The 24,358-nt window shown below is 34.2% G+C and overlaps 1 protein-coding gene and 1 long non-coding RNA gene across 14 annotated transcripts in view; one reads left to right on the top strand and one right to left on the bottom strand.

Moving 5' to 3' along the window:
• Window positions 1-24,358, top strand: part of LOC125110637 (uncharacterized) — a 161,100-nt gene that overhangs the window by 73,891 nt on the left and 62,851 nt on the right. The gene's annotated exons all lie outside the window — the stretch shown is intronic.
• HDAC9 (histone deacetylase 9) overlaps window positions 18,106-24,358 on the bottom strand; it is a 959,143-nt gene continuing 952,890 nt past the window's right edge. For all 13 annotated transcript variants that reach the window (XM_047752014.1, XM_047752015.1, XM_047752022.1 and 10 more), the window contains one exon: window positions 18,106-18,374. In XM_047752014.1, the coding sequence (XP_047607970.1) occupies window positions 18,335-18,374 (40 nt within the window). In that variant the 3' untranslated portion in view covers window positions 18,106-18,334. The remainder of the gene's footprint in view (window positions 18,375-24,358) is intronic.

Here is a 24,358-nt window from a genome sequence, read left to right as displayed (position 1 = left end):
ATATATACCTTCTCATATTCTTTTGTTATGATTTATCAAGGATATTGAATATAGTTCCCTGTGCTATATAGTAGGATATCATTGTTCCACTCTATATATAATAGCCTCTGCTAATCCTAAACTCCCAGGTCTTCCCTTCTCCATCCTCTCTCCTCCTTGACAACCACAAACCTGTTGTCTATGTCTGTGAGTCTGTTTCTGTTTCGTAGATGTGTTCACTTGTGTTGTATTTTAGATTCCATATGTAAGTGATATCATATGGTATTTATATTTCTTTTTTCTATCTTACCTCACTTAGTATAATCATCTCTAGGTCCATGTTGCTGCAAATAGTATTATTTCATTCTTTTTAATGGCTGAGTAGTATTTCATTTTATACACACACACACACACAAACAACATACACCACATCTTTATCCATTCTGTCTATGGACATCATTAAGGTTGTTTCCCTGTCTTGATTTGTAAATAGTGCTTCTGTGAACATTGGGATACATGCATCTTTTCAAGTTATAATTTTGTCTGGTTATATGCCCAGGAGTGGGATTGCTAGATTATAAGGCAACTCTATTTTTAGTTTTTAGAGGAACCTCCATACTGTTTTCCTTAGTGGCTGTACCAGTTTGCATTCTCATCAACAGTGTGATAGGGTTCCCTTTTCTTCCCACTCTCCAGCTTTTATTATTTGTAGACTTTTAAAAATGGCTATTCTGACTAGTGTGATTATAGTTTTGATTTGCATTTCTCTAATTATTAGCAATGTTGAGCATCTTCATGTGCCTATTGCCAGCCTGTCTGTTTTCTTTGGAGAAATGCCTGTTTAGGTCTTCTGCCTATTTTTTGATTGGATTTTTTTTTTTTTTTTGTTATTGAGTTGTATGAGCTGTTTTCATATTTTGAAAACTAAACCCTGTTTGTTGCATCATTTGTGAATATTTTCTCTCAGTTCATAGGTTGTTTTTTGTTTTGTGTATGGTTTCCTTTGCTATCAAGTGCTTATAAGTTTGGTTAGATCCCATTTGTTTATTTTTGTTTTTATTTCTTTTGCTTTAGGAGACTGAAGAAAACATTTGCATGGTTAATTTCAGAGAATGTTTTGCCTATGTTTCCTTCTAGGAGTTTTATGATGTCACATCTTATATTTACAACTTTAAGCCATTTTGTGTTTATTTTTGTGCATGGTCTGAGGCTGTATTGTAACTTCATTGATTTACATGCAGCTGTCCAACTTTCCTAACATCACTTGCTGAAGAGACTATCTTTCCCCCATTTTATATTCTTATATCCTTTGTCAAAAATTAATTGTCCATAGGTTTGTGGATTTATTTCTGGGATCCCCGTTCTGTTCCATTAATCCTTTTGTCTTTTTTTGTGCCTATACCCTGCTGTTTTGATGACTGTAGCTTTGTAGTTTGGTCTGAAGTCTGGAAAGCCTCCTGCTTTTGTTCTTTTACCTCAGGATTATTTTGGCAATTCTGAGCCTTTTATGGTTCCACATAAATTTTGGGATTGTTATAGTCCTATGAAAAATGTCATGGATATTTGACAGAGATCACTTAAATCTGTAGATTATTTTATGTGGCATGGCCATTTTAACAATATTAATTCTTCCAATCTAAGAGCATGGGATATCTTTCCATTCATTTGAATCATCTTCAATTTATTTGATTAATGTTTTGTACTTCTCAGCATATAAGTCTCTCAGCTCCTTGATGGGGTTTATGCCGAAGTAATTTTTTTTTTGTGATTTTAAAAAGGATTGTTTGTTTATAGTCCCTCTCCAATATTTCATTGATAATGTAAAGAAATGCATCCTGGTTGCTTTTAAATGACTGAATTTCCAAAGAGTCACACATCAGCTTCTTCTTAGGGGCTTTAGATATTGTATTGTATTTCTCTACTCATGATCAATTTCATAAGTTTGAAATCCACCTGCAGTTTTCACACACCATGGTGTCCACCCCTGCCTTTTGTGGCTTCCATTCTGAGACCAAACTATGCCAACATTTCCTGACTAAGGTTCAAGGCAGGCAAGATAGATTTCAGTCCCTTGGAAAGCCCACAGACAGGCCAGAGACTTTGTAAATAACTTCCACTCCATTCTTTTCAGCCCAAAGGGAGGGAACTTGGAATTGGGCCATGTCAGAGACTGAATGTTTGTTCCCTCCTACTCAATTCAAATGTCAAAACACCATATCCCCTACTGTGATGGTATTGGAGGTGTAGGGACTTGGGAGGTAATTTTGTTTACATGATGTCACATTGTAGGAGAAAATGTCCTGATGAAAAGGTAAAAAGGAGAGACCCCAGCCATGATGACTAAGCAAAGTCCAGCCAACTTCCCCTAACCACCTTTCCCCCACACATCTGCTTCTGTAAACTTGTTTCTGCATCTACTACCTTGCCTGACCTCACTCGGGTCCACAAAGCACAGACCCGGAAGAGCTAGCCCCTAAAAGCCTTGTGAAACCCTTCTTAGGGGCACAGATTCCGGAGAGTGATCACCTCTGGGCCGGCCAGTGTAATAAACCTGAGTTCTCCAACTCTCCGAGTGCTTGCTTTGTTTCTCGCTGGGTAAAAGAGCTGATACACTGCAGCTACAGAGCTGCTAGAGCTGGTACACTACAGCCACAGGTCTGTCACTACAGCTGATACACTGCAGCCATGGAGCTGCTGGGCAGCTGCCGTAAAAACATGCGTGATGTGTCCATGATAGGATTAGTGTCATTTTAAAGGAGGAAGAGACACCAGAGCTTCCTTTATCTAACATGTGAGGATAAAGCAGGAAAGCAGCCATCTTCAAGTCAGGAAGAGGGCCCTCACCAAAACTCTGCCTTGTTGACATTCTGATATCAGACTTTCTCACCTCCAGAACTGTGAGAAATAATTATCTGTTTTTTTTAAGTCAATTAGTCCACAGTTTCTTGTTCTGGGGCCTGAGAAAACTAAGAGAGATTACTTTCTCTGGCTCTTTGTTGCAAGAACATGGAGGAGCTGAGGCAAATGTGAATAAAAGCACCAAGAAATTTCCTACCACTTTGAATGTGTCTTCTTTATTGGTCACTTTCTTGGTTGCTATAGAGTTGTAGCGAGTTTATAAAGCTCCTATGACATTATCTTAGTCAATGTGTGGTTGTTTATTTGATAATTCTATAAGGAAACAAGATCCTGGAGCTTCCTAGTCCATTATCTTGCTGACATCAACCACCCTTCTCATAATTTAGAAAGTTTATTTTGAAAAATAAAGGATAATGTACAATGATTTCAAGTATGATACATCAAAGTGAATCTCTTCCTTTCCCTGAGTATTTTGAAAGTTGATAATCTTATTTAATTAATATATTTAACTATTTTTAACATAATTTTATAAAAATTCTTAATTTCTAGCAATTCATAAATTTTATTCCATAATTCAGTAGGTTCACTGTCAAATATCCTGATTATACATGATAAATAGCCAAATTTCATGCCTAAGTATATATACTCTGCATATATACAGAGACATTCCTGAGCAGTTACAAGATATGGTTTTGTAACAAGCACTGTGTTTTTCATGTATAACAAATGCATTATTTCCTTGTGCCTAAAATGCAAATTTGCAAATTGCATCCAGGAACTCATCAAATCTACTGGATGAATTATGTAATTCAATTTGGCAAAATTTTTGCTCACAGCACAAATAGTTTTCTTTGGTTTTCTTGGATTCTGTTCTAAGAAGGAGGTAGCTGGAAAAAAGTAAAAAATTACAGGATATGATTCATAAAAATCCCACATCTTTTTTGTGTGCTTGTACATTCTTTTTGAGGGAAAATGTTTTTGTCCCACAGCAATGATTCCTCTTCCTTCTCAGTAAGTACTTTTTAGTTGGAAAAATACCCATGCACAATATATCCATGGTATTCAAAACAGGGTAGTCAAAATGAGAGGAAGATGCATGTCATTTAGCATCTACAAGAACATGGAGCATATTCATTAAATCCCTTTTTCACCAGAAAGGAATGTGAAGCCTGAACTTTAACATGGCCACAGTATGTACTAGAGAGCAAAGAAATGAAACCTCAGCCATGTATGTTCCTGCCAAGCATTAGCCCAAATCTTTCACTCTCTGACATGTGATGGGTATCTGTTTCCCTGTCATGTTTTGAGAGAAGAAAATATTGCCCATGTAACCCTATCCTCATTTCTAAGGTTCAACAACTAAACTACTATTTCTTCCTTTTTTCATTTGCTGCCAACAATGAGGTCAAACATACACCCAAAGAAAGGACTACTAGCACTGCGTTGTCAGAAGTAGTTTTCATAGTGTAAAAGAAATATCAGACAATTACAAGAAGTCAGATCTCTGCAGATGGGCTATGTGCTTCTAAATTTCTTTTCTCCCTTGAAGTAGCTGGCAAACATTTTTAATCATTTTGGGTTTGTGAAAACCTCTATGGCAGTAGCTGCCCATTAACCAGAGTGAGAAGCTCTCTTAAGCAATGGAATGACCAGCAGTTTTAAAAACTAAAGTATCAATTTAATGCATATAAATAGTTCACAGAATATCAGAGCTAGTGCGAATCATAGAGATTATATATCCAGTGCTCTTATTTCATAGAAACAGACTGAGACTACTTCTAATGCTGTCAATGTAAAGCCCACTTAAACTGCAACACTTCTGTCATAAAGATCAAGAAAAGCTGGATGAATATTTCTTTGAAATGTATAGATAAATTCACCCAAACTAGGAAAAACCTCCAAGTACAGGAATGAAGAAGGTACTGAAAATAAGAGTATCAGGTACGAGAGCCAATGCTGGCCTTGGCTTAGGATAGGGTTGTGGGGAGTTGCCAGTACAAGTAACCCAATGGCTTATGGTTCAATACCTGTGTAGAGACAGAAGATGAATATTTGGAACATCTTGAGTTAGAGAATTGGAATTGTGAGATCTATCCTATGCACATGTTCACAGTTCAACTAGGATCCTTGAAAGGCTGCCCCTAAGTGGAAGGGTAGGCTTTAAAATAAAATATGCCCACTGACAACAGAGTGACAACAAGAAAGCTGGTAGTTTCTTTGTGGACACTAGGTGGGAAAAAAAAGTTTCTCCTGAGAATTGGTAAGCATGCAGATAGATTTGTGATTCAAATTCATGTTAAGCATATGGTCAAAAAACCTGTAAGTACCAAAATTAGCACAAAATGGTCCTAAGTAGTAAATCCTCTGGGAATTCCTTCCAGAAGAAAATAGAAAACTACTCAAGATAATATGGAATTCCCACAAGTAAAACCCTACTGAAAATGAATTCACAATAAATTTTTTATTGATATTTATTTTTTAATTATTTCCCCATACATTTTTTTTCCTACTGTACAGCATTGTGACCCAGTTACACATACATGTACACATTCTGTTTTCTCACATTATCATTCTTCATCATAAGTGACTAGACTTTTCTAGTCCCAATCTACACAGCAGGATATCCTTTTCTTTTTCTTTTCATCTTTTTTTTAAGTTTATTTTTGTAGGACTGCACCTGGCAGCATACAGAGGTTCCCAGGCTAGGGGTCGAATTGGCGCTGTAGCCACTGGCCTATGCCATAGCCACAGCAACGCCAGATCCGAGCCACGTCTGCAACCTACACCACAGCTCACAGCAACACCGGATCCTTAACCTACTGAGCAAGGCCAGGAATCAAATCTGTGTCCTCTTGGATACTAGTCAGATTTGTTTCTGCTGAGTCATGACGGGAACTCCTAAATTTTTTTTCAGAAGTGTAAATAAACAAATGTAAGCAGTGCTTGCATACTTAGGACCATAGAGAACTCTGATAGACACTATAAACTAAATGTGTAGAAAATGATTCAATTGTAAAACAAGAAGTATAAGCAGTAAGAAAATAAGACACCAGAATGGTGAAATATTGATAAAGAAGGGAATACATCTTTTAAAAGTGAATAATGTAGTCTTGGAAAGTTAAAATTCATAGGATAGAAATGCACAAAATTTTACCTGAAAGCTATGAAGAAATTATGCAGAGGGAAACAAAAACACAATGCAATGGAAAATGTAAAGGGCATGTTTATGGACAAAAAGTACAGAGTTAGGCCTATCAATATATTTTTTTAATTTGAAATTTATTATTTTTATTAAAGTATAGTTGATTAACAATGTTGTGCCAATTTCTACTGTACAGCCAAGTGACTCAGTCATATATACATATGTATATATATATACACACACACATATATATATATACATTCTTTTCTTATATATTACTTTCCATCATGGTCTATCCCAGGAAATTAGATATAGTTCCCTGTGTTATACAGTAGGACCTCATTTGCTTATCCATTCTGAATGTAACAGTTTGCATCTATTAAGCTAAAATCCCTGTCCTTACTTCTCCATCTTTTCTCACTCTTGACAACCACAAGTCCTTTCCCTATGCCTATGCATCTGTTTCTTTTTTGTAGATAGATTCTTTGTGCCATATTTTAGATACCATATGTAAGTGATATTATATGGTATTTGTCTTTTTCTTTCTGATTTACTTAATTTAGTATGATCATCTCTGATTGCATACATGTTTCTGTGAATGGCATTATTTCATTCCTTTTTGTGGCTGAGTAATATTCCATTGAGTATCTATACCACAGCTTCTTAATCCATTCCTCTGTCAATGGACATTTAAGTTGTTTACATGTCTTAGATATTGTGAATATTGTTGCTATGAATATAGGGAATATTATCTGGATTTATGCCCAGGAGTGGGACTTATGGATCATATGGTAATTCTATTTTTAGTTTTCTGAGGAATCTTTATACTGTTTTCCATAGTGATCGCACCAACTTACATTCCCACCAGCACTGCAGGAGGGTTGTCTTTTTTCCACACCCTTTCCAGCTTTTATAATTTGTAGAGTTTTTCATGATGTCCATTTTGACTGGTGTGAGGTGGTACTTTATTGTTGTTTTTATTTGCATTTCACTAATAATTAGCGATGTTGAGCATTTTTCATGTAGCTATTGCCCATTTATATTTCTTCTTCAGAGAAAGGTCTGCTAGGTCATCTGTTCATTTTTAGATTGGGTAGTTCAGTTTTTTTGTTGTTGAGCTGTATGAGTTGTATGTGTGTTTTCAAGATTAAAGTGTTGTTGATTGCATTTTTTGTAGTGATTTTCTTCCATTCTGTGGGTTGTCTTTTTTCTATGATTCCTTTGCTGTGAATAAGCTTTTTATTTAGATACCATTGGTTTATTTTTGTTTTTATTGTCATTATTCTAAGAGGTGGATTAAACAAGATGTTGCTGCGATTTATATCAATGAATGTTCTGCCCATGTTTTCCTCTAGGACTTTAAGTTATCTGGACTACATTTAGGTCTTTAATCTATTTTGAGTTTATTTTTATGTACGGTTTTAGAGAATGTTCTAATTTCATTCTTTCTCATGTAGCTCTCCAGTTTTTCCAGCAGCACTTGTTGAAAAGACTCTCTTTCCTCCTTTGTCATAGATTAGTTTACCATAGGTACTTGGGTTTATTTCTGGGCTTTGTATCTTGTTCCACTGATGTCTATTTCCATTGTGTGCTGACAACATACTGTTTTATGACTGTAGCTTTGTAGTATATTCTGAAGTCTGAGAGTCTGATTCCTCTAGTTCTGTTTCTCTTTTTCAAGATTGCTTTGGCTATTCAGGGTCTTTGTGTTTCCATATAAGTTTTTAAATATTTTGTCCTAGTTCTGTGAAGAATTCTATTGGTAATTTGGTAGGGATTTCATCAAATCTGTAGATTGCTTTGGGTAGTATAATCATTTTGACAATATTGATTCTTACAATCCAAGAGCATGATATGTCTTTCTATTTGTTGTGTCATCTTTAATTTCTCTCATCAGTGTCTTATAGTTTTCACAGTACAGGTTTTTTGTCTCTTTCGATAGGTTTATTCCTAAATATTTTATTCTTTTAAATGTAACATTAAATGGAATTGTTTTCCTAGCTTCTTACCTTTCATTGTTAGTGTATAGAAATGTAGTAGGTTTCTGTGTACTTGAATAAAAAAGTAAAAAAAAACCTGTTTAATAAGAATTATAGGAGTTCCTGTTGTGGCGCAGTGGTTAACGAATCCGACTAGGAACCATGAGGTCACGGGTTTGGTCTCTGCCTTTTCTCAGTGGGTTAACGATTGGTGTTGCCATGAGCTGTGGTGTAGGCTGCAGCCACAGCTCAGATCCTGCGTTGCTGTGGCTCTGGTGTAGGCTGGAGGCTACAGCTCCGATTCGACCCCTAGCCTGGGAACCTCCATATGCCATGGGAGCAGCCCAAGAAATGACAAAAAGACAAAAAAAAAAAGAATTATATAAAATAAGAGAGTAGGTAATAGAAGACATGGGGAATTATTTTCAATCATAAAAATTTAGCATACCCAAAATATAGGAAACAATTTCATTTTCATATTTGAGAAACATAGTAAGTCCCTTTCAGGTTAAACACAAGGGTCATGCATGTTCATAGAAGATCTTAAAAGATCTAGAGAGAGAAAAAAAGATAATTTTCAAAGGAATAATTATCAGGCAATTGCAGATATATTGATAGTGAAAGTCAAGGTAGGAATACAATAAAATTATGCTGTCACAGTCCAGCCTAGAATTCTATACCCAACCAGACAGTGTATCATTTATGAGTGAGACTAAAAACAAAATTTCAGACAGGGAAGGTGGGAATTAATCAGTCCAGGCCTGAACAAAGAAAGAAAAGGTGTGCAAGCAAAATTACTGTGCCAGGAAGTTGGCAAACATGATGAAACAATAATTATTGACTTACTATTATTGTGTTATAAATGGAAAAATACTAATAATCACTGATATAATACTAATTGTCTTAAATTTGAGTTAAAACAAGATGAAATTAAATACTAGACAATGATGAAACATAAGATAAAATAGGGTATATAGGAATCAATGTAATTTAAGGCTCTTGTATCCTGCAAAGGGAACGTAGAGATGTGTGAGTAAAGATGATTGTCTAAGTCAATAATCAGAGTAGTCACTAAAATAATAGAAATATCATGTATAATTTTCCTAAAAGAACAGCAGTAGAATGTTTACCTTGAAAGCATTAAAGGTGAAAAAATGAAGAAATTAAGACCACAAGAAGATAATGAATTTACCCAGTGTCACAAGCTAGTTCTTCATAGAAAGGGTCTGGAAACAAAAAGTCTGGTTTTCCAGTTCTATATTTTCTTTTCTGGAAATTCTATGAAAATAGATAAACAAAATTTGATTTTTCATAGAGTAGAAGATTTATATATTTGCCTGCTTTTAAAAATAATTTCTTAAATCTCAGAACATTTAGCTTGATCTGGAGAGAGAGGACAATGATTTTCTAACACAGATTATAGTATGGAGCTCCATATACTTTTCCATTCACTTTTCACTGGTCTTAAAATGAGTAGCGACAAGAAGGGACTATTTCATAGCATGTAGCAATGCTTTTATAAATATTCATCAATTGCAAAGCAGTGTTTATGGCTGCATGGAATTACTGGGTTGAATCTAACAGTCTCTTGGAAGAGATGGACATACATGTAACCATAAAAAGAAGTTAGAATGCATTTAGTTAAGTATGGGATGAATTTTAAACTGGAGAAACTGTGACTTCAAAATGGTAGGATAGTTTTAGTGGCACAGAGACTCCTTATAAATACATTTTGTCTGATGAAAGTGTTACATTCCATCAGGGTTTGGGGTCTGATGAAAGAACTAAAAGTACTGCTTATTAAGATCAGAGCTTTGAAAAGTAAAAGAGGTTGAAAATTATGTTTCATTAAAGGGCAAATGAAATAAAGTAGAAATGGTTATTTAAGAACTGGATTATCTGGGACTTGATGTACCAGAAATTATAATTAGCTGATTTTTTTTTTAATTATGAGAGAGATGCAAAAGACTGCAATTTAGAAAGCACTTTCTAAGGGGATTTTTAGGATCTCTATAAATCTAATCTCCTGTCTAATTCTCAACATTAGATACTATTAATTGAATGTTGACATTAGGAGGGTGGATATTAGAGATAAAGGGGACATTAACCAACACACTAAGTCATATCTACTCTCTTAATAGATCTTTGCCCAAATCTTTCTGTAAATATATTTATATGTAATTTAGACATATTTCTTGAATATATTCTATGTCTGCCTCCATGTTATAATTCTGTGGAATAAAAGACAGGTCACATTTTTTAAAGGCTTAGTGTCATATAATTCTAAACTCAAATCTGTGGTAAAATTTCTCTTGCAGTTATGTAAGAATTCTTTCATTTCTTTTATATATGTATATTACCCTTTTTCTTGCTATTCTCCATGATATTATGATAACAATACTGAGTATGTGACATTCAGTGAATGTTGATTACATTGAATAAAATAGTTTGGATAGCAGTAAATTTTAAAGCCTTTTTTTTTGGCATTTAAGCCTCAATTTCCTCATCTATTAATTTATTCTCCTCACAAGAATGTTTTCAGATTTAAATTAGAACTCAGGGTTAAATGTTTAATAACTATTAATATTTTTATTTTTAGAATAAATAAGACAAAACAAATGTTTAGCAAAGGATAAAAATGTAAAATAATGCACTAAAAATATGCATTCTTAAAAGAAACAACCACATTGAACATGGACATAATCTTTACATCCATTGAAATTTTCTTAAATATGTAATTGCTATTGATGATTTTATTACATCATTAAATTGATTTACTTCATGACATTTTAAATGTTTAAATAATTTTTCTTTCTTGAAAGATTTCAGGGGAAAAGCAAAATATATATGTGGGAATATATCAGAATTTAAATGTACTGTTTAAGCTTTAAATAATAGAATAGTGGCTTTTTTAGATACATCAAGAACTTTAAATTTGACTTGATTCAAGATAAAAGCAATCTTTCTCTTATTTTATCTCCAATTTTCTAAAGATTTAAAAAGGGGACTTCATTCATCCTTTCCCCTGAAGTTTGTTTCCCTATCCTTATGCCATTTGAAAGAATAGCTGTCAGTCTTTTCCAAAGTACTTAGTGGGATATGTGGGGAATGATCCATTTGTGGTCAACTGGGAGGACCACAGAAAATTGATACCGATGTTAATGTTACAAAGCTGAGGAGTAATTACAATAGTTGAAAGTATTTTGACATAATTCTAAAAGTGTTAGGTGGTGGAAGAAATTCTTTAGACCTCTATTTTGTGTACCAATCACTTAAAAAAAAAAAAACACGAAGACATTCATTCTTATTTTTCACTTATACCCCACTTTTTCAACTGCTATCATTTCACTGTGAAAACTTAAGAAACAAAGAACCATGAAGTAACAGTTGCCATTTGACAAATCTGATTAAACCAAAGGTGTTTACCATTGAAACTGACCCTCCCCACCCACTCCATCTCAACTTTGCTTTCTCTTAGACAAAATATTACTATCTTTTCCCAGAAGGAATCCAAATCAGTGTCCATTTGAAACAGTTATGTTTTAGATTGTTAAACATTGCAGGGGGTTATAAAATACAAAAGTAAGTATTAGTCTTGGAATAGATTTCAAAAGTTTTTGGAATATGTATTCCAAAGACATCTTAGAGTTCTTGGCTAGATTAAAGAAAGATGTTGAAATAGGGAAAAAGGAACTGTTTTGTAACTTGTACTTACTGTACAAATCTAGCTGCAATTACCAGATCCATTTAAAATAATAATTTAATAAAATCCTAAGGTTAGCAGAGAATGAGCACACAGTCTATTCTGAAGGTTAGTCATAGTTTTATAGTTATGCTTTCAGTAGGCCATCTTTGATATACTATGTTTGCCATTTGGACAGAGGACAGACTTTAGAGCTAACTAGATGTAGATAAGGATTTAATCCTCTTACCATCTACAGCTATGGATAAGTAAATGAGATAGCCTTATCTTTGCTTCATGCTCTCTTTCTGTAAATGGAAGTAATAATACATGATGTAGGGGTCATATGAGGAATAATGTACAGTGCTCATAGAGTAACAGGCACATAACAGCACAGTAACAGATGCTTAATCAGTGTTAGCTATTATTATTTATCCTGACCAGAAATTTACATTCAAACAGCAACTGTTTCAACTGACTTTTCCTTTTTTTGTGAATTCTCACAAGTAAACTTATAATTTTTTGAAAGTGGAATAGTATATGTCACAGTAATTTATAAGTAGTATAATATTTATTCAAATATTTGTCAAATATCTAGTATTCAGAGTCTAATGCTAGGCACTAAAGAGGTAGAGAAATAACACTTTTATTTCAAATAGCTTTTATTCACACTAGGACTAGAGGAAAATCTAATTTAGTAGAAAACACAAAACAAAAGAAGATCTCTCATACTCTTTGAAAGAGAATTATGACAGTAACAACATCAACAATAATTTGGAACACATCATTGAATTTTCCATTTAATATTTTCAAATTCCAAAAAAAAAAGGAATCAGAAAGAAGGTGAACAGTCCATGAGCATGTTCAACAATGGTATTGTTATTAGTATTAATCTTTTATTAGATAATTATTTTTTCACATCTGGGAAAACATCACTGGCAGCACAATTTTAAGAAAAGAAGTTTGGCAACATGTGTTTTTCTCAGCAGCTCCGGAGGACAGATTTTGGTGAATGCTAGCCAAAAAAATTAAGGGCAAAACCACTGGTGCACAGAGGACAACAAACTGATCTTATTACAGAAACAGATATCAGACCACAGTATAAAAGACATTTTAATTTTTTTACACTAAGCCAGGAACTCCAGCTTATCAGCATATACCTCTGCAAGCCTGGTCTGGAGTGTTTAATTGCAAGAGTGATAAATAACTATTTCCTGCCCCCTCTGCCTACCTTATTTAAAAACATCAGGTTATTGGCTTTAAAATGACACAAACTGCCAGGGCTACAATCTACCAAATGATCACTCACTTTTAACAGCATGCTTGTTATGCCCAGCAACCACTGAAAGGACAGTTTCATATAACCCAGATATCCTGGAGATAGACACTGACATTGCTTATCTAGAAAGAATTTAAGATGCTACAATTTAGGAAGAGAATATGGAGAATTTTTTTTTTATCTAAAAGTAATCTTTGCAAACCCAAGGAAGAGCTATTCTTTCCTCAGATTTTAGAATTCTTAATCCCTGTGTTTTTAAAAATTCAATCTGTTTCTATTCAATTTTAAGTTAATGAAAGCAATAGCCAGAAATTGTTGCAAGGTCTCTATCAAATGTCCTAAAATGCCAACTCCAAGAAAGGGCACCACAGTGAGCCTAAAGAACATGACCACAATGTTCCACAAAACATTTGACCCTCATTTTATTTGATGTTCCAACATTTGCCTTTAATGTGCCTAAGGCCCAAATGGAAAAATAAAAGGACTCCAGTTTTCTTTGAAAGGTCTGGAAATATCTTACTTCCAAATTATATTGATAGAAATTTTCTTTTTTGCCACTTTTTTTCTTCATGTTGGAGTTTATGCTTGTGAGTTTCACTCATGAAACATCATCCAAAGGGCAAGAATAATATATGTACAATCTTCTCTATGTAATAACTAGCACAACACAAATAGGTAGTAGCAAGGACAGAACAGTATAAAATTATATTTGAGACAAAGAGAAAAATTCTATATTAATAAAACAAATGCCAGCTCCAAAACTGTAGACTGAAACACAATAACTCGATTTATCCTTTAAGAATAGTAAAAAAGTGGTTCTTAAAAAGGAAGAGATAAAAAGTAAGATAAAGTACCTACTAGAGTGTTTATACAAAATGGCACAAAACCTAGTGTTGTCTTAGAAAATAAATTGCCAAGGTTCTTTCTACTTAGGAAATAAAATAGAGATTTAAGAAATTATTGATAGTTTAGATATGGCAATTTGGTATTGGAAGTTGGACAAAGGAAGGAGAGAAGAGGGGAAAGGAAATTATTGGTTAGAAAGATTGGCACTATACAGTGAATTCACCACGTACTTGCTAAATATTCCAGTTTGAGAATTAAGATGGTTTGAGAAATTGTTACAACCCTTTACTCTATCTTGAGGTCAAGTCAGAGCAGCCACAAATCAACAGTATAAGGTTTAGACCCAGCTATTTTCAGGATATTAATAACTGACTCAGTTGTTGAATAAACCTTTACATAAAAACCTGCCAGGTGTAGCATAGAAAAAACAAAACTGCAGTTGATTTGGAGAAACCAAGTTCTGCAGTCCTGTGTGAGTTCCATGTTCATGTAAAAATTTTATATCCTGGTCACATGACGATCAGGCTGTGCTTCATGAAGCATCTCATGGAGTAAAAGCAAGTTGTTAGGAGGTAAGGGGTATATACGACCAGGAAAAGAAGCCACACAGAGGCACTTACATGATGGTATTGATGAAGATGTAATACTCATGATCCTTCATTCAAAAGGTGGTAAATACTACAAAATACTGCTGGAGATCAAAATATAATTGTGTCCTTTGGGAACACAAGATATATTTGATGATGATCATGACCATGCTGATGATCAGTTGTGAAGACAGCAATAGAATGCCTTCATTTCTTAGCATACATCAACTGGTTTTCATTTCTTTTGGAGGTGAGTATGCCCTCTTTATGGAATGGTTGAACAGGCATGTTGTTTCCTACTTCTTTTTTTGTTTGTTTTCCTTATTTTCTCATAAAGTCAAGTGATTTCATTCCTGAAGCAGGAAAAGAATGTTTAGATGCTGCTAGAAATGACAATGTCAGCCTCTTGAGAGAGTGGTTATTTCAAGGTCAGAATGAATCACTTTTAAGATAGAAACCCTTGGCTTTTGTGTGTGTGTGTGTGTGTGGCTATTAAGTGTCTAATACTTTCATTGAGACAAATTGAGTGTAAACTTTTAAAAGATAAATAGTAAAAAATATTTAAATAAATTGTCCTAAACATAAATTCTACATAAAAAATAAGTATAAAAGTGCTGATTGAAGAGAAATTTTCTACCAGAACTTCCACATGATTATTTTATTTTACTTACATATGAAGTCTATAAAGAAACCTGGGAAATCCACAAAACTTTAGGCATGACCTTCAGAAAAACAAAACAAAAACCCCACAAAATGCTAGTACCAAATTGTTGCGAGAGACCTGCCCTTTATTTTCTGAGATATTCCTGTGAGATGTCCTGCTGTCAAATCCACCATGTTGTCTGTGAGGTGGGTGAGAATTTTGCAAAGGGTTGTAGTCAAAACTGAAGGCAAGATTTCAGTTGCTACAATTGGTAATGGAAATGTGACATAATTTTTAACAAGTATCTCTCTTTTCTCCAGAAACTGATTTCTGTCTTTGCTAATGATGTAATTTTGTTAAAATATTTAAATATTTCATCTCAAATCATTCTTCTCATATACCAAGCAATGATTACATAGCCTCTATTAACAGCTGAGGTCCATTTTACTGTTATTTAATATACAACCCTAGTATATAACTGAGAAAATTAATTTTATTACATTTTCTTTTTTGTACCTATTAGCAAATCTTACTAATAGATTTCTCAAAAAACTTTATTTTTATTCATTATATTTGAGTTATTATGAAAATGTGAGAAAGCCTATGTGATTATTCTTCAGAGCATGGATCAGGAAGAGAGATATTAATGATAATGCTTAGAGAGGAGTTCTTGAAACAGCCTCATATTGGGAACTATTGTGAGCAATAAAAATTTAATGTATAAGTGGCGAAAACTATACCAAGTGAAACTACCCTTTCCAAAAGTGCTGTTTTATTTCAAAGTAAGTGTTGATATTCTCCAAAAGCCTCCATTCTATCCCTGAGGGCTACACTACATCTTGTAATGGTGTAATCAAAAAGCACTGGCATTCTGTTCTTACAACTACATTCAGCTGTGATTAATCCTCTCCATAGTTTATCTGCCTCTCCATATATCCTAAAGACTCTAACTGCAACCAATTGGGTACCATATCACATGGAAGGATGTGTGATTAACTCATTAATGTGTCATGTTTTAAAGCTAAATAACCATGGAGATGTCCTAGTGATTTGGCTTTATCAGATTGATGGCTGTGCCTAAGTATGCAGTAAAATTACTGTAGGAAACTTCAATAAATTAGTATGTGCATTATACTGTTTCATTTTCTTATTTGAAATCTAAAAAATATCTGGGAGGACTGAGAGTAATAATAGAGATTTGTAATTATGAAGTTGATTTTAAAAGTCACAATTATGTTTCCAATTACAATATAATTTTCCTTGTGAAGGGGGAGGTGTCTTTTATTTAAGCCTTTGGTTTTCTTTAAATTTCCTCAAGCAATTACAGCAAAAATAGCAAGAGCTAGCAAATATGATTGGCACAAATTTCTCTAAAAAATCATGAAAAAATTCATGACTATTGTGAATCTAAATTGACCTTACCCTTATGCAATGAAAGTAATTTTTAACTAATACTGAGTTACATTCCATTTCAGATTTCTTATTTCAAAGGGTGTCTCAAATTTCTAAGATGTTAAACCAAGTATTGAGCCATTTTTGTATATGTAATAAAAGTCTTTAAAATTAAAATGGTAATCCTAAAAAAACCAAATGCATGAAAAATATGGTCTGACTGTATAACAAAAGGGAGTTATATAATTCTACTTGAGTGAAATCTTTCATCTTTGATTTACAGGTTGGAGTCCTCTTTAACTAAAACCATATTGTTCCATATCTTTCATATCATGGCCTTCCCTAAAACCTTGTTTTAATTAAGGTTTCTTTCAGATTTCAGAATAAAAGCATGACAATCTTCACTTATGGCTTTAATATATCCTTTGAGTTAGGAAAATATATAAAAAGAAACATCAACTCTTTTGAAAGCATTGTCAGATATTAAATACTGTGAGGTATTCTACATCAGTGTCTGTAGGTGTTTGAGTTACGCATTGAAATAGACTTTGGGGAGGTAGGGGGAATAACCTACTTAGATTTAGTAAGTTGCTTTTAGACTCAGAAATAAATGTCCTTTATGTTTAGCCTTTGACACTAAGGCAACATGTGTGAAGGTTAAGTTCATGTTGTTGTTCTTTTCACATGAAGGCACAACTTCAAGGTTAACTCAATTCAAGGTGACTTCAAATAGGCAATGCCTCCATTAACACATTTCAAAGATCTAGAAAATTCAGTAATATTATTTAAGCCATATTCACCTCACTGGTTTTACAGCTAAAAGAACACATCAGTCCAAGCAACTGTGTTAACCTGGGAAGTAAAAAAAAATAAACTAAATACTCAAAACTCCTGAGTAATTAAGGAGATTATGGGTAATCCTAATCTTTTTTTATAAGAAGGAAGGATGAAAGGCAAGAAGAAAGGAAGTGATGGAAGGCAGAAAAATAAAAGTGAGGGAATAAATTCTTGATAGATTCGTAACAAATTAAGATGGCCTTTGAAAAGTTACGCAGTTTTCAAAGGCACTGAAAATGCTCCGTGGAACAAATGCTCACAGCTACTGTCGTCAGAGCAAGGGATGTATGAGGGGGAGGGGGACCTCATCGTGAATCAATTGTGAGTCTCCTGTGTGTGAGAACACAGGGATGTTAGGGAAACAGGGTAATTTTTCTCAAAGAATGTGATACAAAATATTGCACCATTACAGACAATGTGTGAGGTTCCTTTGGCATTGTACTTTGAGATATAGCATGGTTTATTCCCCTGAAAAAAGCCTCATCCCGGTTCCTCCATCTCGAACTCTTACTAGAAAGAGTTGAACCATGTGTTAAAACAAAGGCAAAAAACAAAACAAGGAAAAAAACCCTCGATCTGTCAGGAATTGCTATCCGTTCATAGTTGAAAGCCTATCCTGTAAACAATTTAAGACTGTTTGACGAAAAGTTACCCAATTAAAAAAAAAAAAAAAACTGATAAGAATATCAGGAATGAGTATTTCTCAGGTTTTGCCCCAAATTTCGCTGGCTGTCATAGCATATGTAATTAACAGTATCTAATGCTGTATTGGATGTTTCTAGTTCTAACTGGGCCTGGGAGTGGGTCCCCAGCATATAAAAAGTCCGCTGGAAGCAGTTTCTTCCAATCGTGGTTTACTGTAACTTTAGAATCACAGCGGTTACTTTTAAGGAATCTTTAATGCCCTTTCAAGTCCATCCAAAGAACAAGTGAAGCTGCTGTTCGGAATTTCGTGCCCAGTGTTTATGTTCCATCGAATCTCTGCCACCCAGGCAGCAGACAAGACATATCTGAGGGTGCTGGGGTGGGGGTGGGGGGTTACACAATGATGTCACACACAGGAAATATCAAGGATAGGGAGGCTGGTGGTGGTGGTAGGGCTTGGTACTTCACAAGACTGGCTCCTCTTCCATAGGCTCACCAACAGTTCTGTAAAAATAAACAGGCAATCAGAATACAGCATAAGAGTACACAATGACATTGTAGATTTTCATGCATAATCAAAGCTGATTTTTCAGCTCTCTGTGATGTTTATTTGTGTTATTCGGTTATCCATAAATAGAGTTTCTTTCCTAGGAAGTATAAACAAATGTCAAGTGGAAAAACAATTTCGATCCAAGCAATCATTGGAAATGTTCCTGTTTATATTAAAACATGTCAGAATATTTTATAACTCTAGATTCCAAAATGTACATGTTTTGTGTCTAGCACAGTCAAATAATTTATTGAAAAAATTAACTATGATATTTTATTTTTGGAGCAATTGCCGTGATTTCCTATGGAACCAGTTTGCTAACGAGAGCAAGGGACCCAGCTAGCTTCTGGAGGAGACTCACCAGGGCTCTGGTTTTTGCTTCTGTTCTTTCATAACTGGATTGGCTGCCTGCCGGAGGCATTTCAAATCAAATTCTGAATTTGATTAGCAAATCGCTGCTACAGACCCAACGTTTTTACAAGAAATGCACTATGGTAGTGTGTAAATAGTTTTTATTCGGCATCATCTGTGGGGTGTTCTGCTCCGGCAAAACCAAAACTAATTGCTCGAAAATTTATACTTGAGATTTAGCCTTAATTTAGTAACACTCTGAGGGTGTTTTAAGGCAAACTTTTAGAATGATTTTTAATTTAGTCAAAGGATAAATTGTAGCAGGAATCTAAATACATGAGGTCGCTGGATTGCTGAGAGAAGAATGCTGGGATTTGAGATGCCGGGAGAACTGAGTACAAGCCTTGAGCTCTGCCATTTGCTAATGTTGCAACTGCTAATGTTATAACTATACTTCTGTGAAGCTGTGGTTTCATGTTTAAACTGTGAGAGAAAAGAAGTTCCATACAGAATTAGTGAAGGTTAAAAAAATAAAGGAGGTAAACTGACTTGTAAATAACACACTATGAGACATTAGTTAATTAATACTTTGATCTGTCCCTTCAACATCTTCCAAATTTGGAAGGTACAAAGAATATTGTTAGGTCTAGTTACATTATGCTTTATGCCTATGGTACCAGATGAAAACATAGCATTTGGATTATAGTTCTCTCTGGGCAGTGGAATAATAGGTAGGTGGCGTTAATTTTCTTTTGCATAGTTTTTGTTTGTTTTTGCTTTTTGCTTTTTTGGTCTGCACCCGAGGCATATGGAGGTTCCCAGGCTAGGGGTCAATCGGGGAGCTGTGGCTGCTGGCCTACACCACAGTCGTAGCAACACAGAATGTGAGCTGCATCTGGGTCCTACACCACAGCCCACGACAATGCTGTATCCTTAACTCAGGCCAGGGATCAAACCTGCGTCCTCATGGATGCTAGTCAGATTTGTTAACCACTGAGGCACGACGGGAACTCCCTCTTTGACAGCAACTCCCTCTTTTGCATATTGTTTATCTACTTAGCAGTATTCTATAATGAATTTTTTTCCTATTAGAACAAATTGCTGTTTAAAACACTGTTGTTTATGACGACATAATTTAGCCATGTTATTTTATTGATTTCAAAAATAAGATTTCTTTGTACCTATAAAGTAGTTGCTATTTTAATTTAACATTTTTATAATAAATTAAAAACACTGGAAGAAAGATTTTGTTCATGGAATGATAATAAAAAATATTTTAATGCATCCTCTTAAGAATGAGAAAGATTAGGGATTCATTATTTCATGTTACTAAAAAGAGAGAGTTCCACATGACTGTGTGGAATACTTAAAAAAAAAATTGGTTATAGTCTTTCCAAGAAAGCATACTGGATAAGAAAGTTGTGAGAAAGCATTTAGACCTGCTACATGAGATAAAAGCTATTTAAATGAGTCATACTCTATTACAATCTTTCTAAACTAAAATTAGCAGCATTCTTGAAAGAAAATTTTTAAATTAAGGAAAACATTTAAGTAACTAAACTAATTTATATGTAAACATGCAGACTTATTTACATTTGGCAATACGTGGATTAGACAGGTGTAGAATCTTCAAACTAGATACTCCAATGGAGACTGAATTTTCCTTTTTCTTTTTTTTCCAAACTTTATTGAGATACAACTGACATAACATTGTGTAAGTTTAAGGCCATGTGGTGATTTGGTACACATATATATTATGAAATGTTTACCACAATAATAAATCCTTCACCTCCCATAATTACAGATTTTGTCATTGTGAAGAGAACAATTAAGACTTATGCTCATAGAAAATTTGGAAGGTACAAAGAATATTGTTAGGTCTAGTTACATTATGCTTTATATTAAATCCCCAGAACCTATTTATTTTATAACTGGCAGCTTGCACCATTTGACCATCATCGTTCCCTTTCCTCTACCTCCCAGCCACTGGTAACTATCAGTCTACCATTCTATGAATTCAACATTATTTTTTTCTGGCTGTATTGATAAATAACTGACATACCTCACTGCATAAGTTTAAGCTGCACAGCATGATAGTTTGATTTACATGTATTGTGAAATGATAACACAGCAGGTCTAGTTAACATCCATCATCTCACACAGAGTTTAATGTTTTTAGATTTAACATTTAGGTGAGATCATACAGTATCTCTCTTATATCACCTAGCATAATGCTCTCAAGGTTCACTCATGTTGCACCTTTTTTTTTAATAGCTGAATAATATTTTCTTGTGTGTAGATATCACATTTTCTTTATTGACTCATCTATCACTGGACAGTTAGGTTGCTTCCTTGTCTTGGATGTTGTAAATAACACTGCAGTGAACATGAGAGTGCAGGTATCTCTTCAGGATAGTGATTTTGATTCCTTTGGATATATACCCATATGTGGGATTACTGGATCACATGGTAGTTCTACTTTTAGTTTCTTGAGGAACTTCCATACTGTTTTCCATAGCAGCTGCATCAATTTATATTCCCATCAGCAGTGCACAAGAGGTCACTTTCTTCATGACCTAATTTATTACATCTTTTTTTTTTCTTTTTAGGGCTACACCTGCATCATATGGAAATTCCCAGGATAGGGGTTGAACTGGAGCTGCAGCTGAGGCCTGTGCCACAGCCATGGCAACACCAGATCCAAGCTTCATCTGTGACCTACACCACAGCTTGTGGCAATGCCAGATCCTTAACCCACTGAGTGAGACCAGGGATCGAACCCACATCTTCACGGACATTTTGTTGGGTTCTTAACCCACTGAGCCACAACAGGGATTCCTATCTCTTTTCTTTTTGATGTTAACCATTTTAGCAGATGGAAAGTGATATCTCAATGTGATTTTGCTTTGCATTTCCCTGATGATTAGTGATGTTGAGCACCTTCCCATACACCTGTTGTCTATTTGTATGTCTTATTTAGAAAATACATTTTCTGGTCCTTTCCTTTTTTAAACATTGAGTTAATTAACTTATTTAATATTACTGAAGTATATGAGCTCAATATATAATTTTGATATTAACCCCTTATCAGATAGATGGTTTGCAAATATTTTCTATTTCATTAACTGCTTTTTTCATGTTTATGATTCTTTGGGCTGTGCAAAAGTTTTAGTTTGATGTCATTGCACTTGTTTATTTTATGCTTCTGTTGCCTTTTCTTTTGTTGCTATGTCCAGAAGACTTGTAAATACCAAAATCAAGGAGCTTTTTTCCCTTTGTTTTCTTCTAAGAATTTTATAGTTTCAGGCCTTACATTTAAGTTCCTAATCCATTTTCACGTAATTTTTGTGAGTAGTATAAGGTAGAGGGTCCAATTTCTTTCCTTATGTGTGAGTAATTGTCCAGTTTTCCCAATATTATTTATCAAAGAGATTACTGTTTGCCCATTGTGTATTCTTGACCTCCTTGTCAAATATTAATTAACTATATATGTGATGGTTTATTTCTGGGCTCTCACTTATTGTTGTCTGTTGTTGTCTGTGTGTTGTTTTTTTTTTTTAATGCCAGTGCCATACTCTTTTGATTACTATAGCTTTGTAATAGTGTTTGAACTCAGGATGTGTGAAGCCTCCAGCTTTGTTCTTTCTCAAGATACCTGTGCCTATTCAGGGTCTTTTGTTGTCCTATTGAATTTTAGGATTGGTTTTACTATTTCTGTGAAAAATGCCATTACAATTTTTATAGGAATTGCATTAATGACTATTGATGATTCTGAATAGTATGGATCTATTGATGATTATTGATCATAGTTGATGACTGTTGATGGCTCTGAGTAGTATGGATGTTTTAACAATACCTTTCCTGATACATGGATTATCTTTCCATTTATTTGTGTCTTCAATTTCTTTCATCAGAGCTTACTGTTTTTTTTGGAGTATAAATCTTATTTTGTGTCCTAAAACTGTACTGAATTCATTTATTAGTACTGAGGTGGGCTTTTTTGTTTGTTTGGTTGGTTTTGTGTTTGTTTGTTTGTTTGGAAGAGTCCTTAGGATTTTTATATACAAGATCATGTCAAAAAACCCTTGTCTTGTTTTTGATCTTAGAAGGAAAGCTTTTAACTTTTCACTACTGAGTATGATGTTTAGCTGTGGGTTTGTTATATATGGCCTCTATTATGTTGAAGTATGACCCTTTTATACCCAATTTTGTTGACAGTTTTTATTATGAACGAATGTTGAATTTTGTTAACTGCTTTTTATGTATATATTGAGAGGATAATATGACTTTTATCTCTCATTCCATTAATGCATTGTATCACATTACTTGATTTGCACCTGTTGAAGCATCCTTGCACCCCAGGGATAAATCCCATTTGATCAAGGTGTATGATCCTTTTAATTTGCTATTGAAATTGGTTTGCTAGTATTTTTTGAGGATTATTATATCTATGTTCATCAGAGATATTGGCCTATAGTTTCCTTGTGGTATCTTTATCTAGCTCTGGTATGAGAGTCATGGCTGCATAAAATATGTTTAGGAGCGAAATACTTCCCTAAATGAGTAAATCAGAGATTCAGATACAAATGACCAGAAGAGGGGATTGTCACCTACCCCAAGGCCATAGATAACTAGAATTCTGGGTCCTGGGTGAGTCTGGGAGGTGGAACTTTTATGAAAGGCAGCTGTGATAGGTGGTGTCTGTCAGATATTAGCTTCTGGGTGGGCTCTGCTCCCTTCTCGGGTTCTTGGTGGAGAGGAAGAGCGGGCTTTCTTTTTTTCAATGAGTTTGAGAAGAACTGGTATTAATTCTTCTTTAAATGTTTGGAAGAATTCACCAGTGAAACCATCTGGACTTGGGCTTTTCTTTTTTGGGAGGTTTAGTGTTACTGTTTCAGTTTCCTGACTCATTATTTGTCTGTTCAGATTTTATACTTTTTTATGATTCAGTCTTGATTCTAGGGACTTACCCACTTCTAGGAGATTGTCTAGTTTGTAGGCATATAACTATTCATCGTAGTTTCTTACGATGCTTTGTATTTATGTGGTATCTGCTGTAATGTTTCCTCTTTCATTTATAATTTTATTTATCTGAGTCCTCTCTTTTCTTGGTAAGTCTATCTAAATTTTGTAAATTTTGTACATTTTAAAAATCATTTTAAAAAATCAGTGCTTAGTTATGTCAGTTTTTTCTATCATTCTCCATTTTATTTATTTCTGCCCTGATTTTCATTATCTTTTTTCTCATGCTAACTTTGGGATTCATTTGTCATTTTCTAGTTCCTTAAGATGTAAAGTTAGATTGTTTGAGGTTTTTGTTTTTTTAACATAGACAATTATTGCCATAAATTTGCCTTTTAGCACTGCTTGTGCTGCATTCCATAAGTTTTGTTATGTTGTGTGTCCGTTTGTTTCAAGATGATTTTCAATTTTCTTTAATTTCATCTTTGATCCATTAGTTGTATAGGAAAGTGTTTAATTTCAATGTACTTGTGAATTTTCCAGTTTTCATCCTGTTACTGATTTCTAGTTTCACACCATTGTAGTCATAAAAGATGAGTATGATCTGAATCTTTTCAAATTTACT

The sequence above is a fragment of the Phacochoerus africanus genome, chromosome 11, assembly GCF_016906955.1.
Source record: "Phacochoerus africanus isolate WHEZ1 chromosome 11, ROS_Pafr_v1, whole genome shotgun sequence".
Classification (NCBI taxonomy): domain Eukaryota; kingdom Metazoa; phylum Chordata; class Mammalia; order Artiodactyla; family Suidae; genus Phacochoerus; species Phacochoerus africanus.
The sequence above is the reverse complement of the archived record's forward strand: the minus strand, read 5'-3'. Positions and strand labels throughout refer to the sequence as shown.